The 27,038-nt window shown below is 35.7% G+C and overlaps 1 protein-coding gene across 3 annotated transcripts; it reads right to left on the reverse strand.

Moving 5' to 3' along the window:
• Positions 1–1,593: 1,593 nt before the first annotated feature.
• LOC129278568 (F-box-like/WD repeat-containing protein TBL1XR1) lies at positions 1,594–25,080 on the reverse strand. 3 transcript variants are annotated; one of them, XR_010296137.1, is made up of 14 exons: positions 24,798–25,070; positions 22,206–22,367; positions 20,965–21,110; positions 18,787–18,961; positions 18,180–18,312; positions 16,188–16,329; positions 15,105–15,327; positions 13,578–13,699; positions 12,762–12,836; positions 10,136–10,248; positions 8,342–8,507; positions 6,970–7,071; positions 3,126–5,699; positions 1,594–2,821 (listed from the first exon to the last, which is right to left on the reverse strand). XR_010296137.1 is itself a non-coding variant. In XM_054914712.2 (13 exons), exons 2-13 carry the CDS (start codon positions 22,261–22,263, stop codon positions 5,673–5,675), a joined length of 1,482 nt encoding a protein of 493 aa, XP_054770687.1. In that variant the 5' UTR covers positions 22,264–22,367; positions 24,798–25,080; the 3' UTR covers positions 1,594–5,672. The 3 variants fall into 3 exon arrangements, 2 of the variants coding, with proteins under 2 accessions (XP_054770687.1, XP_063967585.1); XM_054914712.2 differs by having other exon boundaries at positions 1,594–5,699; positions 24,798–25,080; XM_064111515.1 differs by lacking the exon at positions 24,798–25,070 and adding an exon at positions 24,568–24,757 and having other exon boundaries at positions 1,594–5,699.
• Between the last annotated feature and the right edge of the window lie 1,958 nt (positions 25,081–27,038).

Below are 27,038 nucleotides of genomic sequence, written 5' to 3' on the forward strand. Positions count from 1 at the left end.
ATCATGTTGATCTTAAGACCAGAAGATGAGTCACGATCAAATGCTTCGCGGTGGAAATCCTTTTGAAATTAAGATTATTTCTGAATTGGAAGTATGCGATTTCCATCGCAATTATTGTTTACTTACATGTAATTTCAATCCTCATTTCTGACACAGCTAGGTCTTTCACCCTATCTAACCAAGATTCACTTCTCTTGATGATTGTTATTTATATCCCTGGAATTTGTCTTTTTTCTGTCATCACGATTGCTCTGCCAATTTAACTGTCTTTTGATATTATCTATATTACTGCGGCATTTGATTCGTATCGTAGTATGGCGAAATCGTTTTTTTTTTTGGGGGGGGGGGGGGGGCTTTCGTATTTTTGTGGGTTTTTTATTTTGTTTCGGTATTTTGTTTTTAGTTTGTTTTGTGTTTTTTTAAATATTTTTTTACTTCATTTTATTTCATTTCATCATTCATTTTATTTCATTTTTTTCCATTTTATTTTAATTATTATTATTATAGTTATCATTATTATTTTGGGGGGTGCATGACCTCGTCTCCGTCTACCTCTCGCATCCACGCCCCCATGCCCTTATATCTCTCACATATACAATTCCAATGTTATTATTTAATCAACAGATGATTAAGAAATTGATAATTATTTTCCATTACACTACTCAGAACTCAGTACATGGACAAATTATTGAATATACAAATGCAACTATCAAACCATCCAGGAAAGATATCACATGCAAACACACCCAGTTTCTCTCTCCTATAGCTTATTGCACTATCTTCCCTTCAAGCCATTCCCTTTTGAGAGGCACAATTAAAATTTGTAATGTAAAACTGCCATTAAAACAGAGAAGTGCCCCCCCCCCCCCTTCCGAAAGTGAAGACCTTTTTTTTTTTTTTTTTGCTTGTCAATTTTTTTCGTGGACAAAATCCCCTTAATTTTTGGTTGGAACCCCCTTTTTTTTTGCTTGTCAAATTATTCCTCGGGAAAATGTGCCCCCCCCCCTTTAAAAAAATCCTGGATCCGCCCCTGTACCCATACATACCCCTCCCCCCTCCTGTCACCACGAGCCTCAGTCGTTCTCTCCCGTTATCTATCATCCCTTCTAAATACCAATGCATTCATTAGTTCACAGCCAACCTTTTAAATCTAGAAGCTCAAAAGTTATAATTCGGAGATAAGTCATGATTTCACACGTGCCGCACGGTTTTGTCAACGCTAAATGATGGTTATCAGGAATGTTCATCCAGGGTGCTACATAAATGTTGTGAACCACTAGCTTGAAAGGTCAGGCTTGTAAATTTCGCCACTGCGCAATGTAATACTAAATGTGCATCAAATGTGTACATACCTATTATATTTATAAGGTCAAAAGCGTAGTGGCATCATTCGACATGGATATCATACAAATTATGACTTCTTATTGATAGTTGGCAGCTAAGTAAATACATATAAATCTTAATTTAAATACATATTTTCAAAAGGATGCACGGATATCAAATAAGAAAATTACATCCTGCCAACATTTTGGAAACTTCACTAAAATAAACTTGAACAGAACTCAGAAAAAATACAATGAGGACTGCAGCAAATCCTTTTTTATGCAAATGATTCTTTATTCAACTATAATTACAGAAAAGGGGGATTGATGGGACGACATACTCTGTACAAATTTCATTACATGTACCAAAGATGATAATATGTGTGTTTCTCGAAACAGTTATTGTGCACGGATCGTATAACAAACAAAAGAAAACCAACGCACTCTATACAGTACAAGGCACACATGGACAACACACTAAACTTGACCCAAACCTGAATGTCTGTATGCCTACCAATAAATCGTCCAGCATGTAATAACTTTATCCTATCCTCATTCTCTCACTTCCTCTTAATATTCTCTCAGATCACAGTTGTATTCATGTTCAAGAAACCACCACACCCCCCCCCCCCAAAAAAAAAGAGGAAAAATGCCTTGTAACATTGAAATTGTCATTCCAATTTTCCAATTACCCTCTTGAAATTGAGTTAATAATTTGTGTGTGTTTTTGTAAGGAAAGATTTTACTGAGCTACCACTGCATAATCACAAGCAATGATAGGCGATTTGGAGATCTACACAGGGTATTTCAAAATCTTTCAGCTAGTTTCTTACCAAGTTTTAATTATAAATATTACTTTCATTGTAGAACTGAATGGATAAGGATCACCCGTAGGAGAGCAAAGGGACACACTGTCCTATGCACCTAAGTCATACTTTCATGATATCCTAAAATGCAGCGTCAGATCGGGGATTTCATAAAAGATGGGGCACATTTCTTACAAGTAAAAAAATAATTAAAATCAATTCTTATTTCCGAAAAGGATGACTGAAAAGAAATTTACCAAAAAATATCATTCCAAATAGAAAGGATGCCACAACTTCCCCTAAAGTCTTAAAAAATATAAGTTTGAACAGGGGGCATTTCTCAGAAAAGGGAAGCACAATGTACAATTTGGGATAGGGATGGGTTGGGGGATGTGCTTCCCCCTCCCACCTGCACCTACTAAAACAAGTGACAAACATATGTACTGAAACTCTATGAAAATCAAATAACTTACAAACAAAATGAAAAAAAAAAATGGTGAGAGAATGTTCTCTAAGACCAGATACAGCAGTGTTTGGTAGAGGTACATGTCTTTAGCTTCCCACAAGAAGGGACTTAGGCTTAATTTTTACAATTATTTACTTGCTTCAATTTTCAAATATTAAAAGAGTACATCATAGGCTTTTCAATGATGTAAACATTATTTTGAAATTTCAAGTAAAACTCATAGGCCCCTATTCTGAAGTCAGGTTTAACTTAGACCATGGTCTAACTCTGTGCTAAAATTATGGGAAGCCACAAGTGTCAAAATTTTTATCAAGTTGTATGTTTCTTATGTTTACTGTGCTCTTTCCTGATTCATCGATGGTGAAGACAACCATCTTTGTATACTTCCTAGACAATTATGAATGATTTGAGACCCAAATGAGCTGAAATATGATATCTCTACTGTAAGTGATTTCTGTAACATTTGGCTATCCATACTTAAACCACAACTTGAAACCTGAGTTTAAGTTAAACCCAAATACGGGCCATAACATCATCAATCAAAAAGTGCATAATAAAAGGAAACTCCTAAGTTCCTTCTTGCGGAAAGCCGACATGACTTGGTCTACAAACAGATTGTCTATTTCTCAGATAGTCTTATACCACATTTGCTCTCCTGCCAATTTTGGTGAAGTGCCTTTTTGTCTATACTGCACTTGGTCTAACACCCACCTAGGCTAATTTTCATTTAGTCTAATTCCCAGCTGTTCTACCATAATTTGCAATTTTCGTCTTATAAGCCAGTTCACGGTTAGCTCGTGATCAACTATTCTCAAATGACCTTTGTGATTTTTCATTAGGATAAGCACTATCATTTTCAAATGTAGATGTTGCGTAAGCTTTACCGGTAGAGTATTCAAATTCTAAGAACAAAAGGCATTGTATAGACCAGGTGACTAGAATAGTACATCAGGGATAAAGTTTGGAAATCTGTTTTATTGTCTGCCTTTGGCACATTTGACTATTGTTTAGGCTACTGTTAAATACCAGTGATTATGAAGGCTCTATTTATTACTCTTCAGCTTGGATGTGATAACATGAATATTTTGAAAAGAATACATGAATAATCATCAAATCACAAATGCCTATGTCAGTGACTTTGAAAGCCACCTTCATGGTTTTCTCCAATGACCTTTTTCTGCTAGTGCGCAGTTTACAACCGTGAACAGGCTTATTATTTCGAACTTTGTCAAATGAAAATTTGGTTCATTAATAGTTCATCTAGCCATACAGACTAAATGGACTTGGACCAAGTGTATAATTAGACAAAATGGGAATAGCCCAACTGGAATTAAGACAAAATGGCCAATGGGCTAAACGGCAATTAGACCAAATGGTTAGTAGGCGAACTGGGTGTAGATGAAGTAGGATTATACCATGTGAGATTAGACCAAACAGAAATTAGATGAAGTGGGTGTAGACCAAATACCACTAAACTATTGTGGAGGGGAGGGGAGTTAATACCTCCACTCTTCCAAAATAATTGGAGAAGCTTGTTTTGAATGAAAATTGACCTTTCCCCACAAAGCAAGTTACCTGTTATGCCCAATATACAATCATTACAAAACAAAAGGGTGGAAAAGCAGTACTTGTGAATGTACAGGACTCTAGGAAAAAACATTTTAAAGTGTTTGGCAATCACAAAAATAATGGCAGCCCAAAATGATGAATGGGTTGGGGTCAAAATGATCCCAATAATGATGAATTTGATACTGACATGATTAATACCAGGATAACATTCACTGTAATTAATGGAAAATTTGAATTGAATTCATCAATGGATAAATTGAGAAAGTGAGAAGTTATTATTTTCATACCATACCAGTCTTGTACAGCACATGAGCCCATGCAAGATGTCTCTACACGATTTATGGACTCTGGACGTTATAACCCCAACTTTGCATTATAAATCTGCACTTTGTATCCCGGGCAAAAAGTGCCATATTAAATTAAACAAGCTATCATTATCATATTGAGAAACTTTTACACTTTGTGCATTCAATGAATAAAACTTACAAAGTGACCGTGTACCTCACCAGGGTTGAGCGAGGACAATATTCTCGCTGACTGAAAATGAACAGTATGGAGTGGGATTTGGATTTGTGACCCTCTGATCGAATAGAGAGTTACAACCACTACACCATATCACTTTCACAAAGTTTCTGACTATACTCCACAGACACGCTGGCCCAGAAAAGACCCCTTTCACATTTATCATAGCTAGGGCAAAAACCTCTCATCCCACATAGGGTATGAATTGCAAATGAGATAGGTTTTAACATGCCCTAAACCTTACTCAAACATCATATTAGCCGAGAATTAAGACCCCTTTCACACTTGTCAAAACTCTAGAAAAATCTCAACTCACAAGAATGTCAGAACAAATGAGAGAGGTGTTGACATGCTCTATACCTTACTTGAACATCGCATTGGCCTAGAATTAAGACCCCTATCACATTCATCAAAAACTCTAGAAAAAGCTCAACTCACAGGACTGTATGAATTGGAAACGACTAAGATAATAAGGCATCCTGAGCCACACTCCCAACAAATCGTGGCCGGTAAACATTTTCGTCCAGAAATCCTCATTTAAGCTGAATGAATTGAGAATGAAAGAGTTGTTACACATCTCCAATTATACAAGTACAACCACTTCCCATCAAAACATCTCCATGAGCGGTTAAATTCAAACCTGCGTCTTTTCTGGGCTAGCACAACTCATCGTCATCACTTGGTCCTTCTCTCGGAAGGAGCAGCATGTATTTTTCGTCATTAATCAATTGTCATCTTGGTAACCTTCTACAAACGTGTTGTCCATGAGTCCGTTATCTGATCTTCTCTCTCTCTCTCTCTCCATCTCTTTTTCTACCTCTCTCTCTCCTCCTACCTCTCTTCGGCTAGCTCTCTCTATCTCTTACCTGTTACCAGTGCATAAAACACACATATTCTATCACTCTCTCTCTCTCACACACACTTTCTCTCTTCCTCTCTGTACAATTATAGAAAAAGGAATTCCTGACTACTCTACATGCCGTCTTCTCATTTTCTTAAGTCCAAAACGAACACCTGCAGAGAAAAAAAAAGAAGGAAAAGCAGAATTTTAGTTTGATATGGGGGCAATTATCAATCTACTTCTTGAAAGGATCCCTGCAAACGAAACAAGTGTTGTTGCATGTTTTTAGGCATAGCCACATACAAGTTTGTCAAAAAAACACCTAAGAACAGGGTTCCCACAGAAATTTGAAATCAGAATTGCATGATTTTTCCATGACTAAATTGCTGCTTTCCATGACTTCCTGTGACGTCCCAGGAGTTATGAAGAATTTGGGATGTCACAAAACGGGTAAAAATGGAAATCATGAACACCAATTATAATAGCAGAGTATGATCACAGAGTATGAGAGTTGCAAGACACAACAAACTGGAAAGCTGCCATAGCCAAGAGGTAAATGCAATTCCATGACTTTTCACAAATTTTCTAATTTCCCTGACTTTCCATGACCACAAAATTTTCCAGGATTTTCCATGACTGTGGAAACCCTGAAAGAATAATTCAAAGATTTTTATCACCAAAAAAAATTGTTTATCTTGTTCATCTTGAACATTCTTTAGACAGGTTTCTCATGAGTGTGACATAAAGAGATAAATTAATATCTAATCGATTGTAACTTTTTTCATGGTTTACCATAGACCTTCATTCATGCTTTATTGTACAATTGACTCTTACATTACAGGGCCAAGATAATATACAAAGGATGAAGTGGATTCTAAATACAATGATTATTTGAAAGTATAAACATGACCAAGCTAAATGAATGAATTTCGAAGAATGAAATGGATAAATGAAAAAGTAAAAAAAAGATTACTTCTGACCAGTGACAACTATCACACGCAATGTATTATAACCATTCATGGATTTAAAATGAGGGTTAAGTGATGAAGAAAATTATCCATTCAGTCGGCATTCAACAAATAGACAGATGTTCCCTTCAAAACGTCTGGATTTTTAGTAATACTATGACCAGGTTTTTGATTCATAACTCTCCATTCGTTAAGATGAGGATTGTTAATCAAATAACAAAGGTATACATTAGAATTTTATACAACAAATAATGCACATTATTTTATCTCAGCTAAAGTATAATAACCGACATTCTGTACCATGAAGCAGTCCTAATACCCACAGCGATGACTCCAGCATTTTAGAATTGTTCTAAAAAAACCTTGTGTTTTTTTAGAACAAGGTTGATTTGAAAGGACAATTAAAAAGTATTCAGTCATTTTTAAAATTAAATCCTGGCTACTCCCTCATCGGGTGTATCATTTGTATGCTTACCGATCCGTCTGACGCACTAGCTCCTACTTTATCTCCTGTATGGTTCCAACAAACTTCAAATATTCCTCCAGTCCCTCTATAACTATGCACAAGACTCCCAGTCTGTAAGAGAACACAGTTATACAAATAGACAATAAGGGTAAAAATAGAGGATAATAATAACTACACTTGCTTATATAGCGCTGAACACGTACTTTATCAGAAGTCTCTCAGCGCTCTACAGTAATGCAGATTAATTTACCCTGGCTTTAGCAGAGTAGCTGTTACACACTCTGAGTTTCAAGAAGAAAAAAATCTACCAGGTACCCATTCACTTCACCTGGGTTGTATGCTGCACAATGTGGGTAAATTTCTTGCTGAAGGACAACACACAATGGCTTGGAATGGAACCCACGTCCCTCAGATTGAGACAAGAGACATATCCAGTAGACCATGATGCCAGATGATAATGGTAATAATAAATAATAGTTCACCTATAGAAATATTCTTTCTAGATAGACAGCATTAAAGAAATGTGAATTATATTCATCAAGGGTGGATATTTGGAGATCAATCCGGCTGCAGATTTGACAAGGCAGGAGCACATTTTGTCTTCTATTTCTTAAATTATTAAATCAAGAACACACATTGCTACGACAGTAAAACCTGTATATAAAGACCACCTATGGGAATTAGAAGTTGTCTTTATGGGCAGACGGTCTTTATGGATAGCTTCCAGGAATACGTGTTTCAATTGGAAGGCACAATTAAAAAATAAACACAATTTAAATCACCTCCTAGGTTGTGTTAAGTGCACTAGAGTAATCATAAACATTGGGCATGTGCTGATATAAAGCATCTGATTCAATTCTGTATGCTCGGAACCTTGAAAACAACCCAGAAGGAACAGGTTTTAATCTACTTTGACAATCAGATATAGATCAAGTCAATCTTCAACTGCCATATTTATCAACACTCTGATGGAGGGTATTAAAGGGGGAGTGAACTGTGTGTGGTCTCTCATTGACTGTGTGTTATAATACATAGTCTTAAAAATATACGTTTTCAGATATCTACTAATAATACAGAGAATAAATTGACCTATAATTCCATTTGTATAGAGAAACTAAAATGTTTTGAGAGGATAAGTAATTATTTTGCTACTTGGTAACATAGTTATTGCGGTATAAAGGTATTGAGTAGTTAATTAGCATGTTATCATTCAAGTGGGTCTAATTACTAGACTACACTAGCATTATGGGTCAGGAAACTGGCCAGGTATGAGTAATTGAGGACTCGAGGTGGCGCTATTTGTTCGTATCTGCCTTAAGACAGTGCATTAGACACCATAAAATACCGCAACAAGAAAACTGAGCTGAAACCACAGACTTACCTGTGTCGACCATATATGTACACATTTGTCAAAGGAGCCACTGGCTAGATATTTCCCCGATGGACTGAAAGCTACGCTGTAGACAGGCTCTTGGTGTTTGGTCAGTGTGTGGATACAGATACCCCTCTCGACATCCCATAGTCGAACCGTCGAGTCAAATGATGCACTGGAAATAGGTAAAGGGAAAGAAAGATGGATGAAACAGTATTAAGCAATTCGGAGGGCGCCAATTTGATCTACACCCACTGAGGCGGTATTCTGAAAACCGTGTTAGCACAAAAACGGTGTTAGCTAACACGATTGGTATTCTGAAAATCGTGTTAGCATGAAAAACACGTGGCCCAAGTGGTAACACTGCGCAGGTCATGAAATAAGCAGTGCGCAACGCAGAACCCCCATACGCTGTGTTAGGGAGGAAGATAACACGATATTTGGTATTCTGAAAATGGTATTAGCTAAAATTTTGTTCAAAGATAACACGAACATTTAACACTGCATTAAGGAGAGGTTAAGTTGTGGATGACGATGGCTGCACTTTTTCTAGCAGACGCAAACGGCAAAAGTGATTTTTTTTTTTTGGCTGATCGCTATACGCATCCAATATTTTAATAAAGAAAAAAAATACAATTTTGTATGTTTGATATTTCTATGTCAGATTTAATTTTTCTTCAAGTGCTTTTCATGCTTTTCAAAATTTACATTTCATATTTATTTTTTCAAGTTCTCAAAATTATTGGGGCCATGTATGAATTATGCTTGCCCTCATATTTTAGGGGCGATCATCCCCTGCCTGCTCCCCAATCGATCGAGGCCTCTGTCTCCTGTCATAATTTTGTATCCATGCCGTCTGACTCCATTCTGTGTTCTGTTCTGTGTATATACGCTGTATCTACATATGTGTGTAAACCAGTGAAAGAAGAATTTCCTTTATGGACAATAAAGTTATTCAATTCAATATTTCAATTCAATTAAATTCTGAATTGTCACAATCACCCCTCCCCACATCTATTTCCAGCCCTAGCTTTTATTTAGCTGTATGCGCTTACAAAATGATGTCACAATGCAGGTTTCGTGTCACCGAGCGCGCATTCCCCTTTTCCCTGAAAATTTTGAGAGATTTGTTTCTTTAACAGCGCATTTGATTGGATTAAATAGATGTAGAGTGGGAGGAGCCGAAGATAACACGAAATGAGATAACACGGTTTTCAGAATACCTATTTGGGGGTATGTTAGGGGCATGTTAAATCAGAGAGATAACACTATATTTAACACCAAAGTTAACACAATTTTCAGAATACCGCTCCTGGTCTCCTTTCCGTTTGGTTTAATCCTAGTTCATCTACATGTTCATTTACTAAAATCATTTGGCCATTTGCTATTTAGCCCATTTACCACTTTCTCTAGATTTCCAGTTAGGCTATACCGATGTTTGTCAAAGGTAGATGACGCTACACAAATGCTGTTCATCATCATCATCATCAACCTCATCACCATCATCATCATCATCATCTTCTCTATCACAATCATCATCATCATCATCATCTTCATCATCATCATCATCATCATCATCTTCATCATCATCACCAACATCATCATCACCATCATCACCATCATCATCATCATCATCATCATCACAATCACCATCATCATCATTATCATCACTATCCAGAATCAAATTTACCTCAGCATTAACATCAGATACAATACTTGCTATTTATAGCCATCTTTTTCTGTAATGAATTATTTCACAAAGCAAAATGGTAATTTCACCTGCGTGTCCCTTGTCCAACTTACCTTGCTAACATAAGAGGTGTATTGGGATTTTTAGGGCTCCATTTGATAGTATAAATCTCTTTGCTATGCGCTTGGAGGTCGTGTACACACGTATCTTGATTCATGGACCAGATCTGCAAGAATATAAAATCATGATTAACAGCCATTCCATTGTGACTCGCGTGACATTTACACAAAATTTCAACTTCTTAAGGTTAATTACTTGAAAATCATGTATAGCAGACTTGTTTTTCCCATTCATTTCAATCAAAGTATTGATAATACACATTGTCCAACAAACATTTTGAATTTACAGTCGTTTTTGTAGGAGATATTTCAATTTGTTTGTTGTGACTCGCGTGACGCGATGCTATTGAAGATTCCTGACCTTACTGTATTTGTCTGTAATTTCCTAAGAAGATACTCACCAGATTTTGATAAAATTTTCTGGAGGGTATTTTTAAACATCTGGAAATATTATGTTAAAAATTCATTAACGTCTGACTTTTTGTTTTGAGCCAAGTGCCACTTGAAAATGTGACTCACGTGATACAGAAGTGTGACTCGCAGGTGTCATTTTGGACTATAAATTGAACAAATTATCATGATTTTATACATAAAATGGGCCAAATTTCATTCAAACAGAACATTAATGGTCATTTGGATCCCAATTATCTTTAAAAAAAGGAATTGTAAATTCAAGCTCTGATACATCTACTTACATGAAAGTTTACATGTGGGACTACATATTGTTTATCCATATGTGTTAATAATATTTAACGTTTTTCTAAATAAAAGTAATCATTCAGGCAGAAAGAATTGGCATCTGCCAAAAAATCCCAATCATTATCCATTTTCTCAAAAATATTGTTTGTTTTGTGATATCATACTCGTGTGACAAAGCCTAAAAAAAAACCTTAACGTGACTCACATGACAGCACTTAAGGGTGTTTTTTTTCATAATGAAGGGGTTTATAATAGATGGCAATCTTCTTTGCTGGTTTGATTTAGGACCTTATGCTCCTTTCTTTTTATCAACTACAAATTAAACTACCTAATACTTTTTAAGTAAACTGAAATACAGATGTATTTTGACACATGACACATTTTGAGGGTGTTTATAACTTGAAATATTACCAAGCTCGGTTAAAAAAAAAAGAGTGAAAAACAAAGTCATAAGTTAAAATGGCTATAAGATTTAATAGGCAGAATACAAAAAATGATGTATTTACAGACAACAGAACACATTTTTATTAGTGTCATTAAAAAAGTCACAAAAAGACATACTGTTTATGCAAATTTGACATCTCTTTAGGATCATGTTACTTGGTCATTTGTGGGGTAAATTGCCAACTCGTCCACTTACCACATGGTCTACCTTCATTTAGTCTAATGCCATTCCGTCCATCAACATTTCGTCTAACAACCATTTGGTCCAATCATCACTTTCTTCTAATAACCAGTTCATCTATGACCATTCCGTCTAATAACTAGTTGGTCTAATACCCATTTTCTTTTCATTCATTTCGCCCAATTAACACTTTTCCAATTAGACTAAACGGGGGGGGGGGGGGGCTGATTCAGCCCCCTTTGACATTTTTCGTGATAAATATAACGCACTATTCTTTTTGCCTACGTCACACGCTGACTTTTTACTTTCATGTCTTGCGCAACATTTGAGACCAAATTTTCAATCTCTGACTACGTGGTTCCAAAATTATGCAACATTTCAAAAATATGAATTTGTGTACAAATCCAATGCAAATTGCATTTCTAGCAAGAATTCATAAATGTATCATTATTTCTACTATTTCTGGTTAAACTCAAGTAATTTCATATTATTTCTGGTCAGAATAACTTTGCTGACAATTTCCATAAAAAAAAGTAAAAAAACAAATAGAAAAACAAAGAAATATATCAGAATATTAAAAACAATAAATTACATAAGAAAACATTTTGTGACATTGATTTTTTTCTAATACATTTAATCGAAATCCTACAGATCGTGTGAAAAAAAATTAGCGGTTTAGGGGCCTTATTTAGGTAATCAAAGCACACTTTTTATTTTATGCATAAATTAGCATACTTAATTAGTAATGTCTAATGAGATTTACTGAAAAATTTGATCATAGAATTTTGTAGATTATGCCAAGGGTAAAATTCAAGCCAATTTTTGTCCCGATCGTGCGTTTGGCAGCCAAGATCATAAGGGGGGGGGGGGGGGGAGGTTGCATCAGCCCCACCCCCCCCTTCAGTCTTTTAAGGCATCAAAATAGCCCATGTGTTTTAGACCCAAAGGTATTAGACTATATGGCCCGTATTCTGAAGTCGGGTTTAATTTAAACTCAGGTTTAAAGTTGTGGTTTAAATATGGGAAGCCAAAAGTATCAAAATTTTTATTAAGTTGTATGTTTCTTATGTTTACTGTGCTCTTTCCTGATTCATTGATGGTGAAGACAATCATCTATTTATACTTCCTACACAATTATAAATGATTTGAGAGCCGAATGAGCTGACGTATGATATCTCTACTGTTAGTGATTATGTAACAATTGGCTGTCCATACTTAAACCACAACTTTAAACCTGAGTTTAACTTAAACCCGACTTCAGAATACGGGCCTATGAGTATAAATCATGCTACCTACCTTGAGTGTCATATCATCTGAACAGGAAGCTAACATCTGACCTGATGGATCCCACTTTATAGCGTTCACCTCATTCTGAATAAAAAAAATCATGCGATATGACACAAAATATCGTTTTATGTCAGTGGTACAGATAAATCTAATCTAATGGAATAAGTATTCAATTGATACTTTCTTTTTGAAACCTGGATAAGAAATTTCATAATTTATTGTAGAAATTAAAGGGGGAGCAAGCTGACCAAAACTGCAACTGTGTGTTATAAAAACTATTCTTAAAATATACCATCAGAAATGATCATTTGACAATACATAAAGTTTTAATAGCTATTTGGATAGAAAAACTGAAATATTTTGAGGAAGGAACTTGTTTTGCTACTTGTCAAAATAATCATAGTGGTGTAGATGCATAGAGTAGATTCAAATGGGTCTATATTACAAGACCACATTGCTCAGAATGCTGCATTATGGGAAGGGCCCTGGGAACGTTTTTTTTTACTGGGGTGCTGATGAAAATTTGAAAAGCAAAAAAAAAAGAAGTGTTTTCACTACAAAACGAAGGTCATTTTGTTCCAGAGAAATTTGACAAGCAAAAAAGAATATTAAAAAAAGGGGGGCGGGTTCACTACTATTTTTCAATTTCCACACCTACCAGAATTCCAGGGAATTCCACCCCAGCACCCCTGCTTCCCAGGGCCATGATTATGGGTTTGGAACATGACCAGATTTATATAGTTGAAGACTTGAGGCGGTGCTATTAAAACTTTTGGTTCGTATTTGCCTGAACACTTGAGCGATGATAACTGTAAGATAACTTACAGAATGGCCTTGGAATGTCTTGATTGGTTTATCACTGCGCAGTTTACACACATGTATACTCTGGTCTGTGGAACAAGATGCAAAGCTTGTGTTGGTTTGCCAGTCAACGTCTAATGCCGGTGCTGTCAAGAGAAGATGAAAAATCAAAGGTTATAAGAAAATACAAGATTTAAGATCATTGGGGGACGACATAATGACCAAAATATTATGCTAAAATGATAATATGAAAACAAGGATTCAAATTTTTTTTTTTTGTAAGGCCTGGGGGCCGTTTCATAAAGCTGTTTGTAAGAGCCACTTTAAGAACGACTGGTGATCCTTTCTTATGCGCTAAACCATCGCCAATGAACATTTCGGTATATACCATTTACCACAAGAAATGATAACCAGTCATTTTTAAAGTCGCTCTTAACTTATGAACAGCTTTATGAAACACTACCCCGGTGTAACAAATTTTTGTTTGAGAATTACTTTTTATTCAAAGGTCAAGTCAAGTCAGATAATTTGACTTGTTTAATAAAGTTTCATAATTAATGCAAAATAAGTTTCTACAACCCCCCCTGCAAAAAAAAAAATAATAATAAAAAAATCTGATGTTTCGATTATGAATAGGGCTTTAAAACTTTCAAGTCAACTGTGTTAAGTATTCCTGTCCCATCTTCAATCCCCAATAAAAAAAAATGAAATCTACATAGAACAGCTGGGTCTGCAAATGAGTCTCAAAGATGTGAAATCAACAACACCTGTCAATCAAATGGTGAAATATACTTTAAGTCAGGAAGAAACAGACAATAAAACTGAAATTGCAAGGTGACATTTACAAGCAGTTAAATTGTTATAGAGTGTAATGTACATCCAATTGGTAAACAAGGAGGAATGCAGGTCACAGTTCAGCAACAGTAAGTACAGCTTTGTGGAAGCATGGCTTCTAAATATATTTAAAAAAATTAAAAAGTAAGAAATTAAGACACTACTCGTCCATATACTTTTAGATATGATGAGTTTTACATTTTTCAAAACTTAACCTTGGTCAAGATTTCAATGTTGATGACGCCACAAATTTTCTCATGAAATATGATGAATACAACATCTTTCCTATGTAAGGGGTATGATATTTGTGTCTGATCATATATTCACCACACAAATAAAAACATGAATTTTTTTTCATAACTCTCTTAAAATTCTTTGATGTATTTTCATCACCAATATTTTTCTCTTATTTTTTATATTCAAACCAACGTATCGTCAGGGTTAACTGGGCGTTGTGGCGTGCGCCTGTAATCCAAGCTTTGGGGAAGTTACAAATTGATGCAGAGGTTCGAGGTTCGAGCCCTGGTCACGTCTTTCGGATGGTGACGTTAAAGGTCGGTCCCAGACGTAAATAATCATATCTGATTGATACACGTCTGACAAAACTCAAACACACACACACACACACACACGTGAACTCCCCCTTTAAGTTAGTATGAAATACTGCCCTCTACCGTATCACATCGTTCATGCAGCGGGGGGGGGGGGCATACTAACCAACATGGAAAGGAAACTGTTGCTTGCATTCCCCCGTCTGTGCATCCCATATGATGGTCGTCTTGTCCACCCCCGCACTGAGAATGTAGTTGCCCTCTTTGTTCCATTTCAGCGCAAAGATGGGGCCCTTGTGCTGGCCTAACGTGCTGACCAGCCGACCTTCCGTTGACCAGATTCTTGCATAGCCGTCGTAGGAGCCTGTCGCTAATAAACTACCATCACACTGAAAAAAGGCAAAGATGTTTGGGGTTTTTTTTATTTCAACTTACAAATAGAATGCAATTGAAGCTGGTTTGTCCAATTATTGCAGGAAATATTTATGAATATATAGGGCCCTGTCAAACAAAGATTTAAGATTCATTGTTTACAATTGATTGCATAGATGATATATCAATCGAATCAGCATACGATCAATAGCAAAGCTTCGTGAAATCGAACCATGAAAGAATACAACTGCATTTTCCTTGGTACGTCAATGATAACATGATTTATAATCTGTGCTGGGACTAAAAATAATTGCATTAGAATTTGAAAATAGCCCTTTGAGAAGACTCTTTTTTTTTTGTATGCTAAGGTCAAATACAAATTGACCAATAGTGGTATAACTTTGACTTAATTTCTTTTCAGGTCAAAGTTGTGCTTTATCACAAATTTTATTTAACATGTCTATAGACTTGAAGTGTGCATTGGTGACACTTCATTATGAGCTTACATTGCAACAGATATGAATCATTCTCTTCTATGCGGAAAGACTCCCAGACAGCTGATGTCACAAACTCTAACTGTGTGATAAGCATTAATCCAGCATTTTCTTATTCAATCATTACTTTTCCATTATCAAATCTACAGAAAAAAAAAATCATATATTGTCTACCTACATGTAAATAAAAAAATAAAATCATTGGCACTCTCACAAGCATAATCACCTATATTGTGCTTTTAACTTCAAATGTTATGCTTTGTGTATTTAAATATTATGCTTATTTCATTTTTATATATTCATTTATATCAAGTTGTTGAAAATAAAATGCTCATGCACATGAGATAACATCTGAAAGCACCCTCAGTCAATGGGATACATACATTCCAGTCTAACGAGGTGACATCTTTGTTACTTGGGACATCTTGGCCACCTTCTCTGATACAATGCCTGAGAACAAGCTGATGTTGTGATGAATTCTGACCTTCGTTTAGGTTCCATATCCTTGCAGTTGAGTCACCAGACCTACAGAAATAACAGACAAAAATGATATTGAAGTTCAACAGAGATTGCAGCTTTTATACTACAGAATAAAGGCATTGGCTAGTATTGACTTTTAAAAATCAGAGCTGCAATGTCCACAATATTTCCTTGTTAAAGAGATGCTCGTGGCTGAAAATATTTATATCTAAATAAATAGAGTAAAATTCACAGAGCGAAATACTGAAAATTTGGTCAAAATCGGATAACAAATAACGAAGTTATTGAATTTTAAAGATTTGCATTATTCTGGTGAAACAGTTCTAGGCATGTCTTCATGAATATTCATTAGGTGGGCTGATGATGTCACATCCCCACTTTCCGTTTTCATATGTTATTAGATGAAATCATATTTGTTTCATTTTTGTCATAAATGTGTAAATGATGCGCTTGATTATTGTTTAAGTTCTTGGTAGAAAATTTTGAATAAACCTAATTTCATATTATAAAATACAAAAGAACAAGCGGGGATATGACATCATCAGCCCACCTAATGAATATTCATGAAGACATGCCTAGAACTGTTTCACCGAAATAATGCAAATCTTTGAAATGCAATAACTTCATTATTTGTTATCCGATTTTGATCAAATTTTCAGTATTTTGCTTAGTGAATTTTACTCTATTTATTGAGATATAAATATATTCAGCACGGAGCATCCCTTTAAAATGAAGCCCTGAGAATTGCATCAGAATATCACTATTTCGTGCTTCTTATAGTGAAACTATAAAGTGATCAGAAACACCACTCCAATATTACTTCATACACCACAGATAAAATCCAAGCTGATGATTGAATGATATCTAACAATCATTCTATCGACCATATCTAATTGTCTCTCCTTGCAAGGATATATTTTCAAAGTTGCTATTTTTACCTTATCCTACATGTTTCAGTCAATGGTATGCTGCTTTCAAGTTAATAAGTAAACATGCAAAACCATATTCTGAAGTCCAATCCAACAGTGTGCTGGAACTATATGTCAACATTGTATTTACATTTTTTAAGTTTGCTGTATTTCTTCCTAAAGAAGACAATGTTTTTAGTTGTACTTCCCAGACAGTTGTAAATGAATCATGGACTACAAAACAAACCTCTACTGCTAGAGAGATTAAGTGTTGCAATTGGCTATCAATAACTAAACAAATATTTAAACTAGAGTTGAGCTAAATCATACTTCGAAATATGGGCCAAAGCATCAATAAATATACATGTATGTCCTCTTGACTTCGATTGTTTAAAAAGACACTATGGCCCGAATTCACAAAGGTGGTTTTGAAAACCCATGGTTGAGTCCATGGTTTATGCAGATTTCCTGTATATATTACGCTTAATTTAGCGTGTATATTAACAAATGTCCAATGCTGATGCGCGCTTTTGTCACAGTGCACCACATTGATGCCTGTTGCCGTGGTTATCCACGCTATTTTATTCATGAGTCCACTGTTTTGAATTAATGAGTCCATTGTTCCAACAGTGGACTCCTGAATAAAATAGCGTATCTAACCATGGTAACAGCCATCAATTTGGCGCACTGTGACAAAAGCGCGCATCAGCATTGGAAATTTTTTAATATAGGCAGTGAAATAAGCGTAATTCATACAGAAAATCTGCATAAACCATGGACACAACCGTGGGTTTTCAAAACCACCTTAGTGAATTCGGGCCTATATGTTCACAATGCATCTACAAAGTATTTTTTGTATGTGTGCGTGATTGTGTGTGGAAGGTGTCATTAAATGTATTTGAAATTATTTGTTGGAAAGAATAATAGGACATATTTCAAGACAGAAAATATTGTTGTTGCCAATTAGGTGAGTACACACTAACTTACCCTGATGCAAGGAGATCTCTACATGGATTCCACGCACAACTGAAGACTTCTGATTCATGGCCTCTAAGAACGGTTGCTTTACTTGGCGGAATCTCGATGCCACCATCGATTTCCATAGCTTCTGAGTGATTCGCTAGAAGAGACATAGAAACCCCCGTTATTTTATGCGGTTTTAGCATATTACGACAGAAATTCCACAATCCTTTCATCCAAGGATTTTTTTTTGCAGACTGGGCTGGTGTTTTACAAAAAATAATTAAGTCTGACAAAAAAATTCCATTTAAATTCCATGTTGCGTGAGGTAAATACGCATCCCCACAGTGGTCTGATCGTACCTTTGAAAATCTGCAAAACCCAGAGCTGCCAACCTATGCAAGAACATTTCAGCATTTTTGTGAGAAAATCTGTATTTTCCATATACCATAGGACAACACAAGAGACTAAAACTTAAGAAATCATTACTTTACATGAAGCCATCAGTATTCTTCTAATTTTCCAGTACCAAATAAAAATCAGTACTATTTGCCAGCTCTGATAAACCATGGTTACAAATCCTGGATTCAAAACTACCTTTGTGAAAGGTTAAAAAAAATCTCCAGATACTCACATTGAATTAACGTAACAGGTGGGTCATCCCCATTTGTTCCCTCTACTTTACAATTGTTCTGACCGTTCGCTGCTACCTGTCTGAGTTCTGACTTCCTTGAGGAGATGACATCAGGCATGACTGCATCGATGAGGGACAGCGAATCTAACGCTCTACTGTCTACAACTGTACCATCCTGTATGAAAGAGTGATTTAGAGATAAGGGTTACTTGTCCAGTATAAGGTAAATAGGAAGTATGGGTCTGGTTCTATTCGTTCTTGGCCTATATTAAACACAAAGCCAAGTGATTGATTGCATCACACTGTAATTATAATATTAAAGTACAATGATGACCATGGTGATGTTGATGATGACAAAAATGATAATGATTATGATGAAAAAATGATGATGATGACGTGATAAAGATGATGGCGTGATTATGATGATGATGTGATGATGATTATGATAATGACGATGATAGTGGTGGTGGTGATGATGATGACAATGAAGCGATAATGATGATGATGATGAATTATGATGATGTGATAGTGATGATGATGGTGATGGTGATGATGATGACGTGATAATGATGATGATGATGTGATACTGATGATGATGGTGATGATGATGGTGATGATGATGATGATGATGATGGTGATGATGATGATGATGAAGATGATGTGATAATGATGGCATGATTATGATGATGATGAGGGGGAGGATGGTGATGAAGATGATGATGATGAAGATGATAATCAACAAGAATTTTTATAACGATAATCAAACTAACATTCATACAAATAAATGTAGCAACTCCCTCTATGCACTTGAGTTTTGTATACTAGTATACTATACCATACTTGATTGCTGAAATCAATATTATCATCAATTAATTATGAAGCCCTGGTTGCCTACTACTAGTACATGTATATGAACTCGTGTGATGAGATGCAAATAGCAATGAACAGCTGTACACAGATTTTCAGGGTGGACTATAATGATTAGTTTGCTAATGCTGAGATTTCTAAATGATCTTTTAAGGCTTCTACATTTGTAGGATAAAAGAATCTGAATGTTAAAATGTATCTTCTTTATGAACACTTTCATAAAAACGATGGCAAAGTCACATCTAAAATGGGTGATTTCAAGTGTTGACATATTGGTTTTGGTGGTAGCCTGGGCCGTTTTCTTTCTTAATAACCACATTTATCATTAATTATGTACTATTTTGGTCACGAAAGTGCCAACTTTCGTTCTTAAAGGGTGGAGGTGTGACGCACTTGAGTCTTGATTGAGACTAGTGATTAAAAGGAGTTCGCGGCTAGAGATCTGAATCACAAACAAGGCCTCCCTGTCTCCGAAATTCTGTGTCGTCTATTGTGATGGTTTGGGGGTGATGTTGGATTTGGAGAGATAGAGGATGTTGTGTAGTGAGAATTAGGGATGTCTTTGGCCACGCAACACATCCGCACAGCACAAAAATATGAGTGCTCTTGGGATAAGTTTCACTTTATGTTTAAGCAATGTGATAGGACACACTTTTTAAAACTTACATTAGGTGTTTGACCTTATGTACAGAATACAATCTACATTATACTTCCAACACCAGTAAACTCAGATGGGTGTTTGAGCTTGTGTATTGAATACAACCTACATTATACTTCCAACACCAGTAAACTAGGTGTTTGAGCTTATGTACTGAATACAATCTACATCATACTTCAAACACCAGTAAATTCAGATAAGGTGTTTGAACATATGTACAAAATACAATCTACATTATACTTCCAACACCAGTGAACTCAGATAGGTGTTTGAGCTTATGTATGAAATACAATCTACATTATACTTCCAACACCAGTAAACTAGGTGTTTGAGCTTATGTACTGAATACAATCTACATCATACTTCAAACACCAGTAAATTCAGATAAGGTGTTTGAACATATGTACAAAATACAATCTACATTATACTTCAAACACCAGTGAACTCAGACAGGTGTTTGAGCTTATGTATGAAATACAATCTACATCATACTTCAAGCACTAACACCAAAACCAGAACCAACACCCAACTTGAAATCAGAACATATGTGTTGAATACAATCTACATTATGCTTCAAACACTAACATCAAAACCAGAACCAACACCCAACTTGAAATCACCCATTCCAAAGCAACACTGATTTCTTTCCTCACCTCATTTATACTGACTTCTGCCTCTACATATTGCAAGCCTTTCTGTATGATTGAGATAAGTGCTGCGGGCGGGACTAAGGCCCCATTTATGTTGGATTGGCTAATATGACTCTCTATACCAAACGTGAATGCAGAATGTGAAAAACCTGTAACAAAAAAGTGTTTTAATCATTTGGTTAGAATGAAATTCAAAAATAATCATCAAAATTCTTGTTGCAAGATAAGAAAAGTATCCGACTGGAAGTAGTTCTTTATCTTGCACAACAACAGCCATGAAGAAGTAATTTTACTAAAAGTACACAGTCCCAGATACATGCATGTATTATGTTCAGAATTATGCTAGATAATCCTAGCTCAGTTTTTTAGTCACAAAAATCATTGGAAATCCATATTTTTCCTGTATTGTGCCGTTCCAAGACAAAAAGAAGAAACTCATGATTTTTTCAAAGTTGACTTTTTTTCTTGATTTGGGATACTTTCTGTACAATGTACATGTATGGTCTTCTTGACGCTGAAGGAATTGGAGTCATATACACAGTAGCCCCCGATTTCTGAAACAAAGACATTCTAAAAGCAAGTTACTCTACATATTTCCACATAAAACAATGACACATATTCTTAGTTGCTTCCTTTTGTCATGGGATGGCAGTGTTCATGCCATGACCTGAATCCAACTTCTGGTGTGTTTTCTATCAATCTAAATACATGTACATGAATGTGTAACCTGGAAAAGAATATGAGTGTATTTTGCACTATATCAAAAGTTATGAGGGACTCTTCAATGGTTTAATAATATAGTCACTTTGAAAATGGCAATGGCTGGACTTCTCATGATCAATTGAACCATAGCTAAACCCTTTCATTCTAATTGTAATTAAATGCAAAAAGAAATGAATGAGAAACACCTTCCATTGTATACACTCTCATACTCTCTGACACAGAGGACTGAAACTAAAACAATTCCATGATAGTTGCTCTGGCGACAATTGCTCCGCTACAAATTCCACACACTACCGGTAATCAAAATTTCAACCCAGGATTTAATACTGTACCCTACTCTAAACCTTACATAAAACCCTAACCCAAACCCTGCATTTTAGACGAAATAAAGACTGCAGAAAACGGCGAAGCACAAATGCCACAGGAGCAACTGCTGTGTTACCTAAAACGCAGCATGGGAAATGAAGAACAGAAAAAAAAATACTTGAGAAACAAAAACGTAAAAGAGAAACAATCTGTACCTGACTCCTGGAGATATCTATACACAAGAAAGTTGACTTCATCGCTGCTAATGCTCATCGTGACCAGTAATTGTGTGCACTGTTCATCCGACTCCCATAGATCTGCAAACAGCCTCCTTCAAATCATAGGCTCAGCTCTTTATTGTTCCTTTGGTATGATTACTGTAAGTGATAAAACGGGAAAAATGCAGATTGTAAATGATAGCAGTGGACTGTTTCATAAAGCTGTTCGTAAGTTAAGAACGACTTTAAGAACGACTGGTGATCCTTTCTTACGCGCTAAACAATTGCCAATGGTGTGTACCATTTACCACAAGAAAGGATCACCAGTCGTTCTAACTTACGAACAGCTTTATGAAACATCCACCAGGTCCATAACAGTCCATTTCATTTTCAAAATTCTATTATGTAAAAATTCAAAAATCTTAAAAAATTACTCACAATATTAATACTTTCTAAACTTTAATAACCAGCCAAAATTTGCTACAATGTAAATTAGAGAGACAGCAGAAAGGTATTTTTTTTAAATTAGGTCAAACTTGTAAAAAATTAACTTTATTTCACGAATTTCATTAAAAGGCCTCAAAGTCTCCCTCATATTCATAAAATTTCTTAATTATTTATTAAAATCAATGCAGTGTGATGACATGGGGTACCTATCATTTTTTTCCTATTTAGAAATAATAGGCCACATTATATAGATTGATGATTATTACCAATCAACATTGACCACGTTCAACTGCAAGTCAGAAAATTACTTCATAAGCTTAGACCTTTGGAACTTTCTCCAAAAGGAAAAGAATAAAAAACACATTTTAATATCTTTGTTTTTTTACAAAAAAAATTGTCAAATTAAAGAAGTAGCGAAACAATCAACCAGCGTGATGACATCATCAGGGTTCCCACAGAAATTTGAAAACAGAATTCCATGACTTTTCCATGACTAAAATTGCTGCTTTCAATGACTTCCCATGACGACCCTGGAGTTACCGGTATGTAGAATTTGGGATGTCACAAAACTGGGAAAAATGGAAATCATGAACACCAATTATATTACTGTAGCAGAGTATGATCACAGTATGAGAGTTGCGAGACACGACAAATTGGAAAGCTGCCATAGCCAAGAGGTAAATGCAATTCCATGACTTTGACATGACTTTTCACAAATTTTCAATATTCTCTGACTCTTCCCTGACTTTCCATGACCACAAATTTTTCCAGGATTTTCTATGACTGTGCCTGTGGGAATCCTGATCATAGAACTGGCTTGGAAGAGTCAAAAAATTTTGCCAGCGCGACAAGAATTGGCAGTAAAATCAGAGTATGGATGGTGGTCGGTCCTAAAAAAGGGGTGCAAATTATCAAATTCTAAATCGTCGCATTCGTTGGTCGCCCATATCTACGTGCATAGAATCTGAGTCATCGATCTTAACATAGGATTTTGATCTGCTCAATTTTCTGCACAAATGAGACGAAAACTAGTTAAAAACCGATAAATATTTTCGCAGATATGATGCTTAGAAAATTAGGTGGTCCATAAGGGGTACGTCCAACCATTACAGGCCACCGTCCGGTGTATTGGTGTATTTCATTTGACAATGGAAAAGTATTTAATTTGCAGGAGTCTCAAGCTTAATGTGCGAGACTCTGAGGCCCGAATTCACAAAGGTGGTTTTAAAAACCCACAGTTGAGTCCATGGTTTATGCATATTTCCTGTATAAATTACACTTAATTTAGCGCGTATCGGGCGCGTGTATCCATTGCGTGTATCAAAAATGTCCAATGCTGATGCGCAGTTTTGTCACATTGCGCCAAATTGTTCCTTATATTACTGTATCATGAGTAAGTGTACCAAATAATGACATTTGGGCATTTCTTGTGACAGGCTTAACATGCAACCTTTCTCATCAAAATCCCAGAATCGCGTGCAAAGTGAATGTGTGCGCAGACATGGGGCACCATTTTTTTGTTCAATCTGAAAATGACTGCCCGAGTTTTTTCCAAGAAAATCATATATTTCTTTCAAATTTTTGTGAGATATTTGACACACTAACTCATAATGATGTAAGGAACATTATCAACTTAAAGATTTTGTGAAATAAAAAGAAATTCATATCAAATCTGAACTCAAATCGTTAGGTTCGCAGACTTGGGATACGTTGGATCTAGAAAATTTTGAAAAGAAGTTGAAAATGCACAAGCTGTGAGCTGGATTTTGGATTATGGAACATCAGATATTATCACTCCTAATTTCATTATAATTGAAAATATAAAGAAATGTGAGAAAACATGAAAATTTGACAAAAATAGAAGCTGTTCACAACACCAAGCTATCCTAAGCATGGGAGTGTTTACACTCACTAGTAAAAGCACAACCACTGAGCGTACACCACGTCATTCATCATAACGACACAGCTATCGTTAACCGATATCCCGATATGTGAACACACTTTAATTTCTCGTGCACACCATTCACGCAGCATGCACACACAAAATCTTCATAAACGCACGTCCACACACGACGGGTGCAAAACACTCGCTCCATGGTTATATTATGATCAATGCTACGCGAAAGACGAAATGATACTCACAAATTATAACGTCTTGAACCAGCTGAGATTCCACTGGATCCTTATTTTTTCTCCACCGCTCGAATCATTGATATATATAAAATCATTTAACTAGGTATACCGCTCTCGTTTTTTCCTCATTAATTCGTAAAAGAGATGAATTTACAGTCAAATTGTAGGATTTTCCCTCACACAAAATGGCCGCGGATTTACTCTAAATTTTAGGGTAGGCACTTATGATCCAAGTTTGAAAGGAGACTCGTAAAATGACGTCAGTCTCGCCGATGAATATTCATTAGATCGTGGTCGTGCGTGTTCAATACACACTGCGTGCAGGCATGCAGATAGTTATATGCGAGGAACTTTGGCTCCAGAGACAAGTTGTCAAATAACGTGTGTGTGTGTGCGTGTGTGTACCATCGGCTGGTAGTATGCCATGCTGTCTAAGACTTCAAACGCGTCGGAGAGAGTGCATGGCAATTCGGTAAAACGAAGTTTCCGATATAAAGAGATAATAAAATAACACTATGTACAGTAGGCCCGGGGGGGCCACTTATATTGACGAGTGGATACCATGCGCGACCAAAAAAACACGTAAAAAGGATGTCTTTTTCAAGAGGGCACGTTACGTACGTAACGTGATAAGGGTGTCAAAAACACAAAAATGTTGAAAAAATTAAGGGTATCTATTTCCAGTACGTTGAGAGGCAAATGTCAGATCAGGGGAGGCAGGAGTACAATCAGGTTTTTTTAAAGGGAAGAATAGTGTAGAATAAAATGTATTATATATAGCCAAATGATCTAGGTGAGGGAAGTGAACAATGATGTTTTTTAAAAAAAGAATGAATATACCTTACCTGAATATTATGGTGAAGCCAATTTAAAAAGAGACAAGTTTCAATGGAGGTTTAAAAAAAGAATAAACTGTATTATGGTGAAGCCAATTTAAAAGGAGGTGAGGCAAGTTTTAATTGAGGTTTTTAAAAAGAATAAACTGTACTACAAATTATGGTGAAGCCAATTTAAAAGGAGGTGAGGCAAGTTTCAATGGAGGTTTTTAAAAAGAATAAACTGTACTACAAATTATGGTGAAGCCAATTTAAAAGGAGGTGAGGCAAGTTTCAATTGAGGTTTTCAAAAAGAATAAACTGTACAAATTTAAAAGGAGGCGAGGCAAGTTTCAATGGAGGTTTTTAAAAAAGAATAAACTGTACTACAAATTATGGTGAAGCCAATTTAAAAGGAGGTGAGGCAAGTTTTAATGGAGGTTTTTAAAAAGAATAAACTGTATTATGGTGAAGCCAATTTAAAAGGAGGTGATCCAAGTTTCAATGGAGGTTTTTAAAAAGAATAAACTGTACTACAAATTATGGTGAAGCCAATTTAAAAGGAGGTGAGGCAAGTTTTAATGGAGGTTTTTAAAAAGAATAAACTGTATTATGGTGAAGCCAATTTAAAAGGATGTGAGGCAAGTTTCAATGGAGGTTTTTAAAAAGAATAAACTGTATATGGTGGCCAATTTAAAAGGAGGTGAGGCAAGTTTCAATTGAGGTTTTCAAAAAGAATAAACTGTACAAATTTAAAAGGAGGCGAGGCAAGTTTCAATGGAGGTTTTTAAAAAAGAATAAACTGTACTACAAATTATGGTGAAGCCAATTTGAAAGGAGGTGAGGCAAGTTTTAATGGAGGTTTTTAAAAAGAATAAACTGTATTATGGTGAAGCCAATTTAAAAGGATGTGAGGCAAGTTTCAATGGAGGTTTTTAAAAAGAATAAACTGTATATGGTGGCCAATTTAAAAGGAGGTGAGGCAAGTTTCAATGGAGGTTTTTAAAAAGAATAAACTGTATATGGTGGCCAATTTAAAAGGAGGTGAGGCAAGTTTCAATGGAGGTTTTAAAAAAGAATAAACTGTATTATGGTGAAGCCAATTTAAAAGGAGGTGAGGCAAGTTTCAATGGAGGTTTTTAAAAAGAATAAACTGTATTATGGTGAAGCCAATTTAAAAGGAGGTGAGGCAAGTTTCAATGGAGGTTTTTAAAAAGAATAAACTGTATATATGGTGAAGCCAATTTAAAAGGAGGTGATGCAAGTTTTAATGGAGGTTTTTAAAAAGAATAAACTGTATTATGGTGAAGCCAGTTTAAAAGGAGGTGAGGCAAGTTTCAATGGAGGTTTTTAAAAAGAATAAACTGTATTATGGTGAAGCCAATTTAAAAGGAGGTGAGGCAAGTTTCAATGGAGGTTTTTAAAAAGAATAAAC

This window comes from Lytechinus pictus, chromosome 16 (genome assembly GCF_037042905.1).
Source record: "Lytechinus pictus isolate F3 Inbred chromosome 16, Lp3.0, whole genome shotgun sequence".
Lineage (NCBI taxonomy): Eukaryota > Metazoa > Echinodermata > Echinoidea > Temnopleuroida > Toxopneustidae > Lytechinus > Lytechinus pictus.